Source organism: Callithrix jacchus, chromosome 13 (genome assembly GCF_049354715.1).
Source record: "Callithrix jacchus isolate 240 chromosome 13, calJac240_pri, whole genome shotgun sequence".
NCBI classification, from domain to species: domain Eukaryota; kingdom Metazoa; phylum Chordata; class Mammalia; order Primates; family Cebidae; genus Callithrix; species Callithrix jacchus.
The window spans coordinates 42,884,368-42,901,110 of NC_133514.1; the positions used below are offsets into that span (position 1 = coordinate 42,884,368).

The window sequence follows — 16,743 nt, forward strand, 5'->3', positions numbered from 1 at the left end:
CCGAGGCAGGCGGATTACCTGAGGTCAGGAGTTGGAGACCAGCCTGGCCTACATGCAGAAACCCCATCTCTACTGAAAATACAAAAAAAAAAAAAAAAAATTAGCCAGGCGTTGTGGTGATCACCTGTAATCCCAACTACTCAGGAGGCTGAGAAGAGAAGTGCTTAAACCCAGGAGTCAGAGGTTGCAGTGAGCCGAGATTGTGCCATTGCACTGTAACCTGGGCAAAAGAGCAGGACTCCATCTCAAAAAAAAAAAAAAAAAAGAAAGAAAGAAACTGGCAGCAATACTAGAGTAATTGAGTACTACTTGGCATTTGACCTGAAAGGCTAACACTGTATTTATTTGGGGTTTGTTTGTTTGTTTGTTTGTTTTTAGACAGAGTCTCACTCTGCAGCCCAGGCTGGAGTACAGTGGTATGTTCTTGGCTCACTGCAACCTCCGCCTCCCAGGTTCAAGTGATTCCCATGCCTCAGCCTCCCAAGTAGCTGGGATTACAGGCATGTGCCACCACACCCAGCTAATTGTTTGTATTTTTTAAAGTAGGGACAGGGTTTCACCATGCTGGCCAGGATGGTCTCAAATTCCTGACCTCGCCATCCATCTGCCTCGGCCTCCCAAAGTGCTGGGATTATAGGAGTGAGCCACTGCACCCGGCCTGTATTTAAATTAATAAATACAAGGCGAGAATTTAGCCAAGTGGGATGGGACTTTCACCTTTTAAGTCTCATTCAGGATTAAAGAGGAAAACTCCAAGGACCACATTTTTTAAGTCTTCGTCTATTTATCCATTCAGGGCTCAGGTACAGACATGTGTTTCTCTCTGCCACCCACCCCCAGGTCCACAGCCTGCTAATGATCGTATCTTGGATTTTATGGGCAGCTCCAAGGTGGGTATGGGTGGGAGCTGAGGCACTGCCCTGGCATTTATCAAGTGCTTACTATATGCCAGGTACTTTCCATATATTAAGTCATTCAGTCCTCCCAGCTGCCCTGCATAGCTGTGGGGTCGGTATTATTCTCTACACTTTAAAGATGACAAAACTGAGACTCAGGGAGCACTATTAGTCAACTTGCTCAAAGCCAGCTAGTAAATACCTGACTCTATCTCACTTCACAGGCCACAGCTCTTCATTATTGCTTCAATTTCACCAATGACCTCCTGATGCACCTAAAGCCCTGCTGATGCTCTGGCCCCCTTGCCCAAGGGCATGCTGGAATAGTATGGGACAGGGGGCCCCAACCTTTTCTAGGACTTGGGAGGAGGCAATGTTTCAATTGCATTCTGATGGAGGACTTGACGTTGATGCTGGAGGCCAAGAATGGGGCACACAGGAAGATCTAAAAGCAAGTGAAAGCACATATTTCCAAGTATCAGTGTACAGTCCAGTGCAGGATGCAGGAAAGAGAGCGATAAGACACAAGAGGCAGCTAGGGAGTAGATTTAGGGGGTGGCAGGGAGGAAGTCCTATTAACCAGCCTGGACTTCATTCTAAGGGCAATTAGGAAGCCACTGAAGGATTGAAAGGAGGGAGTGTCAGGATCTGATTTGCATTTTTGGAAGATCCCCCTGGCTGCAGAAGGGAGTATTAGACCCAACACACACACATTTTCAAGTTGGTTTACAATGGAAGGCTTCAGGTGCCAAGACCCAACTGCCCAGGCTCCCAGGGGCCATGCTTCAGCTCCACTTCGAGCCAGCACATTTCGTTACCTACTTGGCTCTGGTCCACAGCACCTTGGAATCCTTTACTGAGGGTGTGGCAGCAGCTATAAATTACAGATTTCATCTCCAGAAGACACACAGGCAGCTATGCTCTTAGGCAGGTGGGGCATCCTCTGCTTTTTCTTTCTGTATCTCAAGAACTTGTTTATTTTTAACAATTTTTTCCTTTTCTTCTTTTCTTTCCTTTTCTTTTTAGAGACAGGGTCTCACTCTGTCACCCAAGCTAGAGTGCAGTAGCACCATCAGAGCTCACTGCAGTCTCAAACACTCTTGGGCTCAAGATAAATCTCCTGCCTCAGCCTCCTGAGTAGGTGAAACTACAGGCATGCCACCACACTTGGCTTATTTTCTTAGCTTTTGTAGAGACGGGGTCTTGCTATGTTGCCCAGGCTGGTCTTGAGCTTCCTGGTCTCAAGCAATCCTCCTGCCTTGGCCTCCCAAAGTGCTGGGATTACAGGCATGAGCTACTGCACCAGCTTATTTTGAAAAATTATTAAAAATACAGAAAATAATAAAAAAGAAATTTAATCACGCAGAAACACACATAACAAAGATGACCACTGCTCACACAGTAGGTATTTCTGTCTGATAACATGTCACCTGGCTACTCTGGCCTTGAGTCTTCCTGGTCTATTTCATGTATATTTTATATACAAGTGTATATTGTATCAATTGAAAGTGAACATAACACAACAACTAAAGCATATTCCTATTTTCAATTAAAAGTATATTCTTCAAAACATTGTAAGCATGTTTTTAGTGAATGTAGAATATGTCACTACATGGGTGATGGCACCAAAGTCCCGTCTTTAAGTGTGGCTGGGTCCTGCTCCCCGAGCCCACCTCCAGCCAGTGGAAACCACCAGCGTCCTTAGCTGTCCTAATACCCTGTCGGCTTGCTTTTGTGTATGTGTCATACTTAAAGCCAATGCTTAGAAGCTCTGTGTTCCAGGGCCTTGCTGGAGGGCACAGACTTGAGCCAACTGCCAGCTCCTCCGACCGCAAGCCCGGCAGCTGCCCCTGCTGTTGAGGATGTTTTCTATGAGCTCTCTCCCTCTATCAGGCGAGATCCCCAGGAAGCCACCTATGCCACATGCCAAGAAGGACTCACTATCTTCCTCCTAATCCGTCCCCCTCCTCTTTCCCAAGCTCAATGGAAGGCACCAACTAACTGCCCAAATACCAAGTCAAGAAGGGGCCCCTCTTGGCATCTGACCATATGTACACACCCATACACATGCTTACATATGTACATTTGTATGCAAATGTGATACTGCACTTTGGAAACTACTCAGATCACCCAACTTCTTAGGGGCAGGCGACAGAACCATGGAGCTGCAAGAGCCGGGAGAGAGCTGCCGAGCAAGAGCCCGTCCATTCACATCATCCTCATTACATCATCTCCACACCCGGCTCCGTCTGGGACAGGCCTGGGAAGCATCCACATAAAAAGCTAGAGTCCCAGATAACAGGAAAAACAGACAATCATGGCAGAAATGCCATCCCTCCGTATTGACTAGCCTCTGCACATTACGAAGTGATTATATAGAGAAGATGTTGACTTGATGACGTGGTACACAGAGAATCTCCAAACTGAAGTTAAGGGGAAAGTTAACCTGTTAGGAGACAGACTAGTCAGATACAAAGCAGAAACCCCAGGACTCCATTTTCACCTGCTGTTTCGTCTGCACTCTTTTGGTTTTTTTTAAAGATGGGCTTTCCCCATGATGGCCAGGCTGGTCTTGAACTTGAGTGCTAGGATTACAGGCGTGAGCCACTGCGCCCAGCCTCATCTGCACTCTTATGTTAAACTTGGGACCCAGATGGAGCCCTCAGCTCCAAGACATTCAGAGGGGCCTTGGACACCCACGTTCCCACTGGAACCAGAGGCCACAGGCTTTGCCCTACACTCTCCATCCTCTACCTAAGGTTACTTCCACCTCTGGCAGCTTTCCCACTAATTTGTAAGTCCTTCCCTTCAAAGAAGGAAAAATATCTTCAATTTTTAAATTTTTTGTGGAGACTGGGTCTCACTCTGTTGCCCAGGCTGGTCTTGAACCTGGCCTCAGTGTTCCTCCCGTCTCGGCTCCCAAAGTGCAGGGATTACAGGCATGAGCCACTGCACCCAGACAGGGAAGGAAAGATATCTTCAGCTTTGACTCTTCTCTCAGTGCCTAGAATAGCTTTGAATATCCTAAGGGTGCAACCAATACCTGGGGAGGTAGCCCAGTGCCATGGGCTGTGAATAAGCTTTAGAGTCAGGTGCATCTGGGTTGGAGCCCAAGTTCTGGGTTTACCAACCTATTGGGTGACAGAGTGTGACAATGCATGTCATAGATGTAGAACACTAAAGACCCCCAATAAGTGCAGGCACCTCCCTTGATAAAGAACTTTTTTGGCAAGTATCATTGTCAGTGCTCGCCAATGGAGGCAAAAGCAACTGGACACGTACTATTTCCTTAGTGAAAACACAGGGAAATCTTTGAGGAGAAGAATTCAGTCACACGGGAAGCAAATGAGAAGGAAAAAATGGTGCTCTCTTTTTTTTAATTGGCTGGCCATTAAGTCTTTGCTTTCGCTTTTTGTGCCTCCAATGCATGTTTTCATTTCTTGGAGAATGTGCTGTGCTTTGTACACCTAAGATCCAAAGCGTCTCCACCAGAGGAGTCTGGTCTCTCCACGGCAGCACACATTCCGTTACCTGTGAGAGTTCACACCCAGATTTACTACCCATGGATCTTAGGAGTCTCAGCAAAGTTAGGAAGTCCTTCTATGTTCCCCTCTGATAGACAGCACAGATGCCGCACAGGACTTCAGTAAGGCGTGCAGGTATCCAAGACCACCTGGAAGTTATCAACTGAACCCGCGCCGATTACGGAGCAGGTCTGCAATAAAAAATCCTGTCCAAATAGAAAATTCATTTTCTTCCTGAAAATGAAATGAAGATATGATATAAAGTATCCTTTCCTCATTTCCCAATACCGAGAGAATAACAAGCTGGCCTTGCTCGGCAAACCTCAACACTTTACATGCCACTGGAAGGCCAGGCATGAACTGTGGTAGAGAATTTGTTAGAAAGAATAACTTTATGAATAATCATTATGTTCCCAACTATACCCTTAAACATATGGGAGTTTAAAATTTTACAAAGCACACTCTCATTTATTATCTCATTTGATCCTCATCCCTATTTTACAGATGAGCAAACTGAAGCTGGAAGAAATTCAGAAGCTTATTCATGCATAGCTGATACGTGTAAGAGCTCAAACTGGAACCCAGGCAGCCCACCCCAAGCCTAGCATTCTGTAGGAGGTGGACTTTGGGCTTTTCAAGAATCAGAAAGGGAGACAGAGAGCCAGGCAAAGCTGATTTGCCTTTCTCAAACAAACAAACATTGGCCGGGTTCGGGTGCGATGGCCCATGCCTATAATCCCAGCACTTTGGGAGGTCAAGGCAGGTGGATCGCCTAAAGTCAGGAGTTTGAGAACAGCCTGGCCAATATGGTGAAATGCAGTCTCTCCCAAAAATACCAAAATTAGCTTGGTGTGGTGGCGCATGCCTGTAATCCTACCTACTCAAGGGGCTGAGGCAGGAGAATCATTTGAACTTAGGAGGCAGAGGTTGCAGTGAGCCAAGATTGTACCACTGCACTCCAGCCTGGGTGACAGAGTAAGACTCCATCTCAAAAAAAGAAAAGAAAAAAAAAGACCATAAATTTTATTTCAGTCAGAATAATTCAAGGTGGGGAGAAACAATAGATTTACTTGGTACCAATTCTTTAGGGGTACTGGCTTTCTCAAAATCCAAAAGAACTACTGAGAAAAACACCTGTATAGTTAAATGTAGCTTTTCAATCAATTCAAGCCATAGATATGTAGTGAATGGTTACATACAAAGACTCAAGTGTTGGCTTCAAAGCACTTACAATTTGTAGAAGAGATAAAACAAGAACTTGTGTGTGTGCATGTGTGTATGCGTGGAAAGTGCAGAGAGAATGATGGGGTGGGGGTAAGGAGGGGGCAGCTATGAAAGGTTTCTTGCAGGTGACAGTGATGGGCTTTGACATTGAAGGAGGAAGAAATCAATGACAGGATCGTCTATACAAAGGCGTCGCCGAAGCAGACACAGAGGCAAGCTAACACAGATGAAGAAAGAGGACCTGCACGTAGGACACACTTGCCACTGCTTGCTCATTTGTTTTGCAAAAATGGGGAAGAAGCCTTGGATGGGTTTTTTTTTTTTTTAAAGTATTGCCACATTGAGAGGAGAGGAGCAGAACTGGTGAGCCAGCAGCCTTTGTTGGGGTGAGCCAAAGAAACAGGGAGACACTGGAGGCTGGCTCATGTCCCCTGTCCAGGGAGGTGGCTTGCTTGAGGCTCTGAATTTCGGCTGCCGCTGCACCTGCTCTGAGACAGGCCAGCACTAGATGGGTTGTGCATTACTTGCTCCTCACAGCCTCCCCTCATAGAGGTGGAGCGGCAGCCAAAATTCAGAGTGTAATATCTCGGCCCTCCAGACCCTGCTCTTCTGGTCTAGCCTATGGCTGGGAAGTGAGGAGAGCTCCTGGGAACAGCCCCCACTGCTGCTACCTCTGCAGCAGGGAGGGAGGAGCTGGACTGAAAAATGGACAGGAGGCAGGCTGGGAAAATTCTCACATCTTCAGCCACTGCCGGGGCCTCTCAGAGCTCCAGAGAGGCAGGCCCACCTCCATTTCTTGAGGCTCCCAAGGTACTAAAATAAGGAATGCCAAAGCAGGGATACCAAAGGTGTGATATATGTTTTAAAGGCCTGCACCAAAGAAACAAACACGCTAATACTTCCCATGCAATACAACATAAGTATGTTAACCAAAAGCCAAATTGAGTCTATACGTACAAATGTACATTCATGCCGGAACATACGTTAGTGAAATGGTTTAGCAACAGGACCCAGATTAAAGATATGTGATGAGCACTGTTCTCTTTCAATTCTGTCAGCGATCTCTTGGATTGAATTTATAAACCCTTTTGGAGATAACAGCAGAAGTTGAAATTTGAGGCCCTCTGCAAATGAGAGCCATGGGCCAACATAATTCTAATGCTTAACTTTCCTCCCTCCATCCTGCTTTCCCCACCTCTAGACCCAGCAAGCCTCCTTGTCAACCCTCCAGTCTCACGCAGGTGCCCCCCAACCCAAATCTCCCCTGTGATTCCAATCACTGGATCAACCAAAACCCCTCTGCTGCCCAGGAGTAGGGCCTCCTCCTGCTGAGAGTGGAAGGCTGCGGGCTCTTCAGTCACTGCTGCGTAGACTGGAAAGACCAACAGAGCTGCCTGCACAGCTAAGTGGCAGAGGCCACTCTCCACTCCTGGGCTTTCTTTTCTCTCTTCCTGTACTCTTCCTCCATCCCTCCTTATGAGTGTCTGGCTTTTGGGACCCTGTGCAAACACTGTTGTTACAAATGTCTAAAACCACTTGACATTTAGTGCAGCAGAGACCCTGCCAGGAGCTAACTACATGCTCAGTGGTGGAATTCACTGCACCAAAAGATTGGATGGTTCCGCTGCCTGCCTACAAATCTCTATTGCTTTGCACATGATTAGAAAAGGAAAAAAATATCAAGCTTTCTCCAGATGCCCCCAAAAGTCAGTCAAAGGGTGTATTGTTCATCAGAACACATGCCTGCAACCAAGACATCTGGGCAAGCAGAGATGAATATTATATTAATTCACTCAGTCAACCATTCACTCTGCAAACATCCACTGCCTGCCACTTGTGTCAGATACTGAGCTAGGTGTCAGGTACCCAGCTATGAATAGGACATGGTCTTTTCTTTCACCATCAGAGGATGAAGTAGGTGAACATAACTAGAGATGAAGAGAGAGCTGAGTAAACACTACCCTGGGGTCTCACGGTGCTAAAGGTAGCAGGCTTAGTGTGAGTCTGACATTCAGGACCAAGGCATCAGCCCTCCTCTCTCCCTATCCACTCTCCTTCCATGAATTCTGCCTTCTTCCATCCTCTGTCTCACTTTTCCTCCCACCTCTCCGTCCTCCTCTCCTCCTACCCTCAAGCTCTTGGTAAACATAAAAAGCACACACATTCTTATGCCTAAGGCTCCCTCAGTCCTCGAAAGCTGTCATTCTTAATGCAAATGCCTGCTTTACACATCCTTTGCAATTTATTTCCATTCCAACCTTCAAAAGCAGGGGGACTTATCAGTAAATATCATAAACGCTGGATTTTTTTAAGCTGCAGCTACAACAGCAGGTGCCTCCCGAGGTCGGTTCTGCACACACACAGCACTGAATGGAAGCCCCATGAGAAGCAGGCACTGTTAGAGCTCCAGAGTTTAGCTCAGTTCCCTGTGTCGAGGTGGCTTCTATCTGTGTCAGCCAGTGCGTCACAACACCAGCCTCCTCCACCCCCCGCACACAGCACCCCTTAGCAAGCGCCTTCCCACACAGTATCATCAACTGTAAAAACTGCAACCGTCGCCAAAGTTACAACCGTGGTTATTTCTACAAACGGGAGAGATGCGGTTCTGCTCAGTCAGTCCCTGGTAAGTAGGTTAGCCGCGGGACAAACACCTTTCCTTTGAGTAAGCTCAGAACGCCCTTGGCTCAGCGATCCATCCACACAAGAGGCCAGTATCTGGGAATAAAATGCTTGTCTGTGTGTATGAAGTTCCTTCTGCATGCTGGTATAAGAAATGGAAGCTGGTTCCACACACCCTGCAGTCTGTGTGAGCAGCTGTAAACTCCTCAGCTGCCTGATTTTAATACACTTCACCTTGAAAAATTGTCTCATTCGTGAAAAATGGCTTAGTTAGACTTCACCTTATATGAACCTTCAAGTTAGCCCTATGCCCTCTGCCCCCCAGGCCCCAGATAAGCTTTCTTCAAAGGCTCCTTTCTGCACTGCCTCCCTCACCTTTCCCTCTAGAGCCTTCCACCTGCTTGTGATCTTCGATTTTGCTATAAATTTTAACTATATTCTCTGAGATGGCCCTCAAGACCATCCCAATGGCTGAGAAAACTCACAGCCCTTACAAAATACGAACAAAGCATCCCTACATCCCGCCTCATATCATCTGCCCCGCACCCAAGAATCAGTCCTAAGAGTTTGTGTCATTGCTATCACTTTAAATGAAGATTTCCTTATCGTTGTATTAATCATAGCACCCAGGATACTGCATAAAATAATGAAAATCTGAATGGAAGATTTTCAATGCTTACTGACGCAGTATGCTGCAAACGGCTAGTAAAACAAGATAACACCATTGGGGGAGGAATATATTAAATATTATCATCCATCACCAAAAAAAAGAGAGAAGTGAGGTTTACCACAAATGTAAACATTAAGACCAAAGAAGCAAAAAGAATATTGCAATCCCCACTTTTATATGTGTGTTTTATACATATTCAGAATTCAGAGTTATATCACAGGGAGTTTTCGCAGAATGGAAAAGAATCACAGGAGAGATGGTGGGAGAGGGCTTTTGATTATTTCAAAAAATGATTTATGGTGTCAGGAGTGGCAAGGAGGAAGGTTGGGAGAGAGAGGTGGCTGAGAACACTGAGTGAGCAGCTCGAAGAGGAGCGCCTTGGCTCCAAAAGCAGGAGGCAGGAATGGAAACACAGCGCACTCCTTCCCAAGAAGTTTACATTCACGCCAAGAAAGTGGGTGAGCATCGCCACATAGAGCCAGACTTCCCCTGCCTGACTCACAAGATGGGCTCTGGTATTTTAGACCCCAGCAGAGGGGCCTGTGGAGATTCTCTCTCTTGGTGGCACCAACCCAAACTCTGATTCATCATTGGTTTGGGAAAGGTCCTTTTTTGGTCCTCTAAAGGGGTGGCGCCTTTGTGAAACTACTGTTTCCACACAAGATGGCAATCCCTCAAGAGAGGTGGGACGTCCGTCTCTGAAGGGTACAGGAAAGCCTAGAGAGTGTGGGTTACTTCCTTTGAAATCAGAGAACATGTCTAGGAACAGGCTGGATGTTGGTCTGCTGACCAACTGTCAAGGGGTGTGTGGTCCACAGGCAGCTTCCTCACCAACGCTGTGCTGCCAGCCACAGGCTCCAAACTTCTTTCTCAGAATAAGACAGTTTCAGGGAAAGAAAACATGTTTACTTCTCAACCAAGGCCAGAGCCTCTTCTTCGAAGCCTGAGGGGCCTCACTCCCAGCCAGGGAGCCCTGCATACTGGGCCCCACATCGACGACTTCTTCGGGTGAAAATGGCTCTCCTGAAGCCGGAGTTCAACATCTCCGATTCCCAGAATTACATCCACGTACTCTTGGCCTCCTCCACGGCTCTAAGACGCCCTGACTGCTGCCACCCTCCCTTCACCATCAAAGGTGTTTCTGACCTAAGGTGCTTCTCAAGGTGCTTTGATCAGGGGTAAGAGGACCCCAGACCCGAAAAGGAAGGGCTAAAAGCAGCAACAGTTGCCTCTCAGGGTCTGGGTCTTTGCGGGCCTATCTTACCTCGGCACCCCAACACAGAAATGCCCAGAATACCTGCCCATGAGCAGAGCTGATCTCTGACCAGGCCTCTGGGCCAGGCTGGAGCACCCGTGCCTGGCTTCCAAAGGAACTTCCCCTCCCTGCCATAGGTGGCTCATTTTGAGTGACCTGAACATAAGATGCTGCCAAATGTCCCGGGGAGAGGAGAAGGCGCCTTCTTTTCTGCTACCAGATCCGGAGGGTCAGGAAAGGTGCACCCTGAGAAGGGTCAAGGAAGGGCAGGAGCCCCGCTTTCGTTCAGAGACACCTGAGAAAGACGCTCTCCGCGCCAGAGTGGGTCACCGGGGAGGGCGCCGGGCAAAGCTCCCCCCTCCCCGCCCCACCACTCCAGCCTGGAGCCGCGTTTACCCAAACCAGGTCTCCTGGAAAGCCGGAGGGGGGTGGGGGAGCGGCGCGCCTGAGCAGGGCAGCCCACCACCCACAGCCGGCAGCCAAGGACAGGAAAGTTGGTCCCAGATCCGCCTGGGCCTGCCGGGTGCTGTCCAAGGTGCTGAAAGGTCTCCGCGGGCTGTGGGCCGGCGGCTTTCGCGCGTCGTCAGCCTCCCGGCCACCCGCTCTGCCCTTCCAGCCTCCCGCCTTGTCCCCTTGCCGGCCGCGCAGAAGCCTCCGTCCCTCCTCTGCTCCCGCCGAGCCCTCCCCGTTCGGGTGCCGCCAACTCCGCCGCACCGGGCCCCGCGCCCTACTGCGTCCCGGGCCGCCCGGCCCCTGCCCCCAGCAGCCACTTTTAAGCGCCGCGGCCGCGAGGCTTTCGCCGCTGCCCCCTCCTACCTTCTTCTTTCGGTCACGGGAGCGGTTTCTCCGCTTCCTGTTGGATTCCTCCTTCTCCTTCTGCTCCTGGAGGGCCTGCGCCTCGATGTCTTTGATTTTCTTCAGCTGTTTGGCCGCTTGAGCCATGGCGGGTCACGGTGCTCCGGTCCCCGCCTCCCGGACCCCTGGCGTTCGGCGATCCCAGTGGTGAGAACCCCCGAGAAGGGGAAGGGGTCTCCGCTTCGCAAAGGGGACAGCGTCCGTGCTCGCCGCAGACGGGCTGCGGCGGGGTCGCGGGAAGGCGAAGGCGGCTCCGGGCGCGGAGAGCGTGGCGCGGCTGCCCGCGGCCCGGGATGGCGCTGCCGCCGCGGCCGGAGCTCCCTCGGCGGCGCCCGGGACGGGCTCTGGGCTGGGCCCGCCGCCTCCCTCCCTCCGCCTCCCTCCCTCTCCTGCGGCGGCGGCGGCGGCGGCGGCGGCGCGGGGGGGCGGGGGCGGGGAGCCTGCTCGTACTGCGGCGGCGGCGGGCGGCGAACCGCCGCGGAGGGGGCGGACTCGGGCACTCAGCGCGGGAAGGCCCGGGGGCCCGGCAGGCGTGGCGAGACTGGATGCGCGGGGCGTCCGCACGGGGGCATGGCGAACGCCGGGCTTCCGCCTCTGCAGAGCCCCGCGCCGTCGGGCGGCGGGAACAAAGCGGCCGCTCTACCCCGGTCCCGCTGAGGGCCGTGGGGCCAAGCCTGGGAAAGAAGGGTGGTTGCAGCGGGCGGCGCGCCCTGCGCCCGGGCGACCCGGCGGACCAGCGCGCCTGGCGGCGGCGAGCGCGGCCACATCGCGGGCGCGGAGGCTCGGCCAGGAGGGCGGGCGGCAGGGGGCGGGGGCCGGGCCTGGGGCGCCCCCGGGCGGCTGCCGCTGCGGGCCCAAGCGCGCCACTCACGAGCCCGCGCCGCGGTCCCGCCCAGGGCGCCCTTGGCGCGGGACGCGCGCCTCCGTGACTCCCTGGGGAAGAGCCCGTTCCCCGCGCCGCGCGCTGGGAGCTTGATTTGCCCCCTACGGACCATGTGGGCCTTTTCATTTGCATATTTCCCAATTATAGATGAAAACATGTCCAGGATCAAGAGAACTGTTTTCCTTTGAGTCCTCTTGGGACGGGAGTGGAACTAGGTCCCCGCTCCAGGCCGTCTGCACCCCCATCCCCGGCGCTCCCGCGCACCCCTCCCTGAAGACGCCGCCTGCGCCCCTGCCCCGCAGGAAGAGCCGCACTTGGGTCCGCAGCCCCAGACCAGTCTGCGGCCGGCAGAGGCGGCCTGGGGCTCAGCCAGCCACTCCATCACGCGGCACTGGGGCCAGTCTGGGGCCCCTGGCTCGGGAGCCGCAGCCCACCCACTCCCTCCCCATCCCGTGGGACGAGCTCTTCTTCCACAAACTGCTAAGGAGGGAGTTGTGAAAAACAATATTTGAGAATCGGAGAAGAGTTATTATGAAATAGTCTGCTTCCTTCTGCCTCCCTTAAGCGGAGGGCTTGCTATAGACATTTACCCAGCCAGACTAGAGCCGAGAAAGAAGGCGTCTTCCAAGCTGCGGAAAACGACGTCCTGGGTCTGCTAGCTGGGCTCCAGGCTGTGCACACTTGGGAGCGACTGGGCCTTGCCTCTGACCCCGGCAACCTGCAAGCCCTCCCTCACTGGACCTCCCACCACCTCCCCTGCTTCTGCCCCTCTATCCCCCTCTCCATTTGCACTCCTCTGTCAGGAGCCTTGTCTTGACGATTTCCCAGGGCTCGGTTCTGGGCTGAGGTCTCCTCACTCTAGACGAAGTGCAAGCCACAGATCTCAATTCCATATGGAATTTAAATTTGCAACTAGCCACATTTTAAAAAAAATTTTTTAAGAAACTGATAAAACTAATTTTAATAATATATTGTAATTCAATATATTCAAAATATTTCATCAACAAGCAATGGATTTATTCTGCATAGGACATTTTACATTCTTCTTCTTATTATTATTATTTTAAAGACGGGGTTTCGCCATGCTGGTCAAGCTGGTCTTGAACTCCCGACCTCAGGTGATCTGCCAGCCTTGGCCTCCAAAGTGCTTGGATTACAGGCGTGAGCCACCGCGCCCAGCCTACATTCTTTTACCAAGTTCAATATTTGGTGTGTATTTCACGTGTAGGACACATCTACATTCAGACCCGGCACATTTTAATTGCTTAAGAGTTATATTTGACTAGTGGCTACCCTATTAACACGGCGCAGCTCTAGACAGTCTCCCCAGGCCAACTCAACCCTGGCCTGGGCTGTAATCAACCTGCCAACAACGCACATATTTTATCTCCAGCACAACCCTCTTCCCTGAGCACGGGCCCCACAGCCACTGTCCCCTGGGCCTCCTCACAGTCATGCCTCCATGCCCCCTGGCCACCCTCCACTGCAGGATGGACTGCACATCACAGATCTGGCTATTGTCACTTCTCCACTTAGCATCCTTCCTTTTTGCTCCTGAAGATCAGAATCTGTTACATGGCCTATGAGGACCTGAATGATCAGGCCCTTTGTCCCCACTGACTCATCTCGCCCAGGTCTGCACTGGTTCCAGTACTCCAGCCTCAGTAGCCCTTCAGCAGGTCCATGTTGTCCCTTTCCCAGGTTGTGTCCTTGATGGTCCCTGCGCAGACTTCTCTGTGTTCTCTTCACCCCCATCTCCAGTCTAGCTAACTCCAACTCACTCATTAGATTTCACAGTGGTCTTCACTTCCTCTGGGGCCCCAGACTAGCTCTATCCTCTCACAGTAACATCGTGTGTGCCTCATTCATGACACATGTAATTTTTCATTGGTGTGATTGATTGGATTCATGCGTAGCTCTGCCATTAGACTTGGAGCTTCATAAGGGAAGGGGTAGTGTCTGGTTTTGCTTACTATTGTATCTGCCAGCACTTTCATTGTGCCTGACAGATAGCAGGGGCTCGATAAACATGTGTTGAAGAAATCCACAGGTCTACTGTGTCCTGACTTAAGGAATAATCATAAGAAATAGCAGCATTTCCATTGCACCAAGCATTATCACCATTTTACAGATTGGAAAGATGAGGCACAGAGAGGCTGGATAACTTACTCAAAATCACACAGCTAATAAATAGTGGAGCCACCTGTAATCCCAGTGCTTTGAGAGGCTGAAGCTAGAGGATCACTTGAGCCCAGGAGTTCGAGGCCAGCTTAGGCAACATAGTGAGACCCTGTCTACAAAAAATAAAATTAAAACAATTAGCCAGGCATGGTGGCTCATAAGTATTGCCCCAGCTACTCAGGAAGCTGAGGTGGGAGGATCACTTTAGCCCAGGAGTTTCAGGCTGAAGTGAGCTATGATTGCACCACTGCACTCCATCCTGGGTGACAGAGCAAGACCCCGTCTCTAAAAGTAAAATAAAATAAAAATAAAAAACAGCAGAACCAGAACTTGAATCCTGAGGGACTGGCTGTGGACTCGACCGTTGCACTGCACTAAATCACTCTGTTTTCTTATCTATAAACAAGAATGCTGATATGACTCCTTTGAAGGATTGTCAGGAGGACCAGGAGAGAAAGAGAATATGAAATCTTTTAGTAAAACACCAAGTGCTGTACAGAGCATCAGTTTCTTCATGGATTAGTTTGTGTCTAAGGCCCCTTTAGCCCCAGGACCCTCATTCCTCTGGTAGATCTAAATCTTTAGAGAAGTCTTTTGAAGGTTAGAAAAAAAAAATCTCTCCAACTCAAAGAGAATATGTTATTTTTAAGGAAAAGCAGACAGCACTTGGTAGATAGGGAGGTCCTGCCTGAATCCCCCTCAAATCAACACTTAGGGTGATGGCTGTGGCCCTGAATATTCAAAATCTCATTTGGGGTACAATAAGAGTCCTGTTCATGTCCCTAGTCTACTTGTGAGGTAGCTCCCTTGTAACCTATTATATATTAAGAAGATTTCAGGCTTAGAAAGAGAAAGTGGGAATGTAGTGTTAAAGCCATGAACTGAAGCCTCTAACAGGCTGATCTGGACACCATGAGAGTGATAATGAAATGGTGGGTACTCTAGCTGTGTTCCTACCAAAATGAGGGACCAGGGCAATGCCAGCATCTCAGCAGCCAGAGGCACTTCCTCACTCTTGTTCAGAGGAAAGATGACACAATCCTTCTTGATACTCCCCATTGCAACAGATCATCATCATCATCATCATCACCAGCATCCTCATCACCACCACCATCATCATCACCATCACCAGCATCATCATCACCATCATTCCCATCATCACTACCATCATTATTATCCCCATAATCATCACCATCATCACCATCACCAGTATCATCATCATCATCACCATCCCCATCATCATCACCATCATCAGCATCACCATCACCAGCATCATCACCATCATCATCATTACCATCATCAGTATCCCCATCATCATCATTCCCATAATCATTACCATTGTTATTATCTCCATAATCATCACCATGATCACCATCACCAGCATCATCATCAACATCCCCATCATCATTACCATCATCAGCATTACCATCACCAGCATCATCACCATCATCACCATCATCATCCCCATCATCCTCATCATCATCATCACCATCACAAGCATCATCATCACCATCATCATCATTACCATCATCAGCATCCCCATCATCATCATTCCCATAATCATTACCATCATTATCTCCATAATCATCACCATCACCAGCATCGTCATCATCACCATCCCCATCATCATCATCATCATCATCACCATCACCAGCAGCATCATCACCATCATCATCCCCATCAGCCTCATCATCACCATCCCATCATCATCATTACCATTATCAGCATCACCATCAACATCAGCAGCATCATCCCTGTCATCATCACCAGCATCATCATCACCATGATCATCCCCATCTTCATCACCACCACATCATCACAATCATCATCATCATCAGTGACATCATCATCACTGGCATCATTCCATCATCATCATCACCATTATCACCATCAGCATTATCATCATCCCCAGCATCATCACCGTCATCACATCACCAAGCTTCATCATCCCCATCACCATCATCACCATCACCAGCCTCATCATCCTCATCATATCAACATCATCACCATCATCATCCCCATCATCATCACCACCACATCATCACCACCAGCATCTTCCTCATCATCATCATCATCACCGGCATCATCACTGGCATCACCACCATTATCATCCCCATCATCATCACCATTATCAACATCATCACCATCACCAAGCATCATCATCCCCATCATAATCATCCCTATCATCATCATCACCATCACAAGCATTATCATCATCATCACCATCATCATCAGCCCCCTCATTGTCCCCATCATCATCACCACCAGCATCATCACCATCAGCAGCAGCAGCAGCATCACCATACCAGCATCATCATCACCGTTATCATTCTCATTATAATCATCAGCATCATCATCATCATCATCACCAGCAGCAGCAGCATCATAATCACCACTCACTGACCTAATTCTTTGCTGTGCCCCAAGCACTGCTGATCATTTTCCAAATATTGATTTCTTATAACAAAAGCACTGATGGCCCTGTTTCTCATATGAGGAAGCTGAGGCTGTGCTACAGTTTGGATGTTTTTCCTCTCCAAACCTCTGTTGAAATTTGATCCTCAAAGCTGGAAGTGAGGCAGTGAGGACTAATGAGAGGTGTCTGGGTCATGGTCGTGGTTCCCTCACGAAGGGAC

General features: G+C 49.8%; 1 protein-coding gene across 14 annotated transcripts in view; it reads right to left on the reverse strand.

Annotated features, from left to right (window-relative positions):
* The window catches only part of ANK1 (ankyrin 1), a 244,473-nt gene extending 233,084 nt beyond the window's left edge, over positions 1–11,389 (reverse strand). For all 14 annotated transcript variants that reach the window (XM_078347624.1, XM_078347623.1, XM_078347608.1 and 11 more), the window contains exon 1: positions 11,005–11,389. In XM_078347624.1, the coding sequence (XP_078203750.1) occupies positions 11,005–11,130 (126 nt within the window). In that variant the 5' untranslated portion in view covers positions 11,131–11,389. The remainder of the gene's footprint in view (positions 1–11,004) is intronic.
* Positions 11,390–16,743: the final 5,354 nt, after the last annotated feature.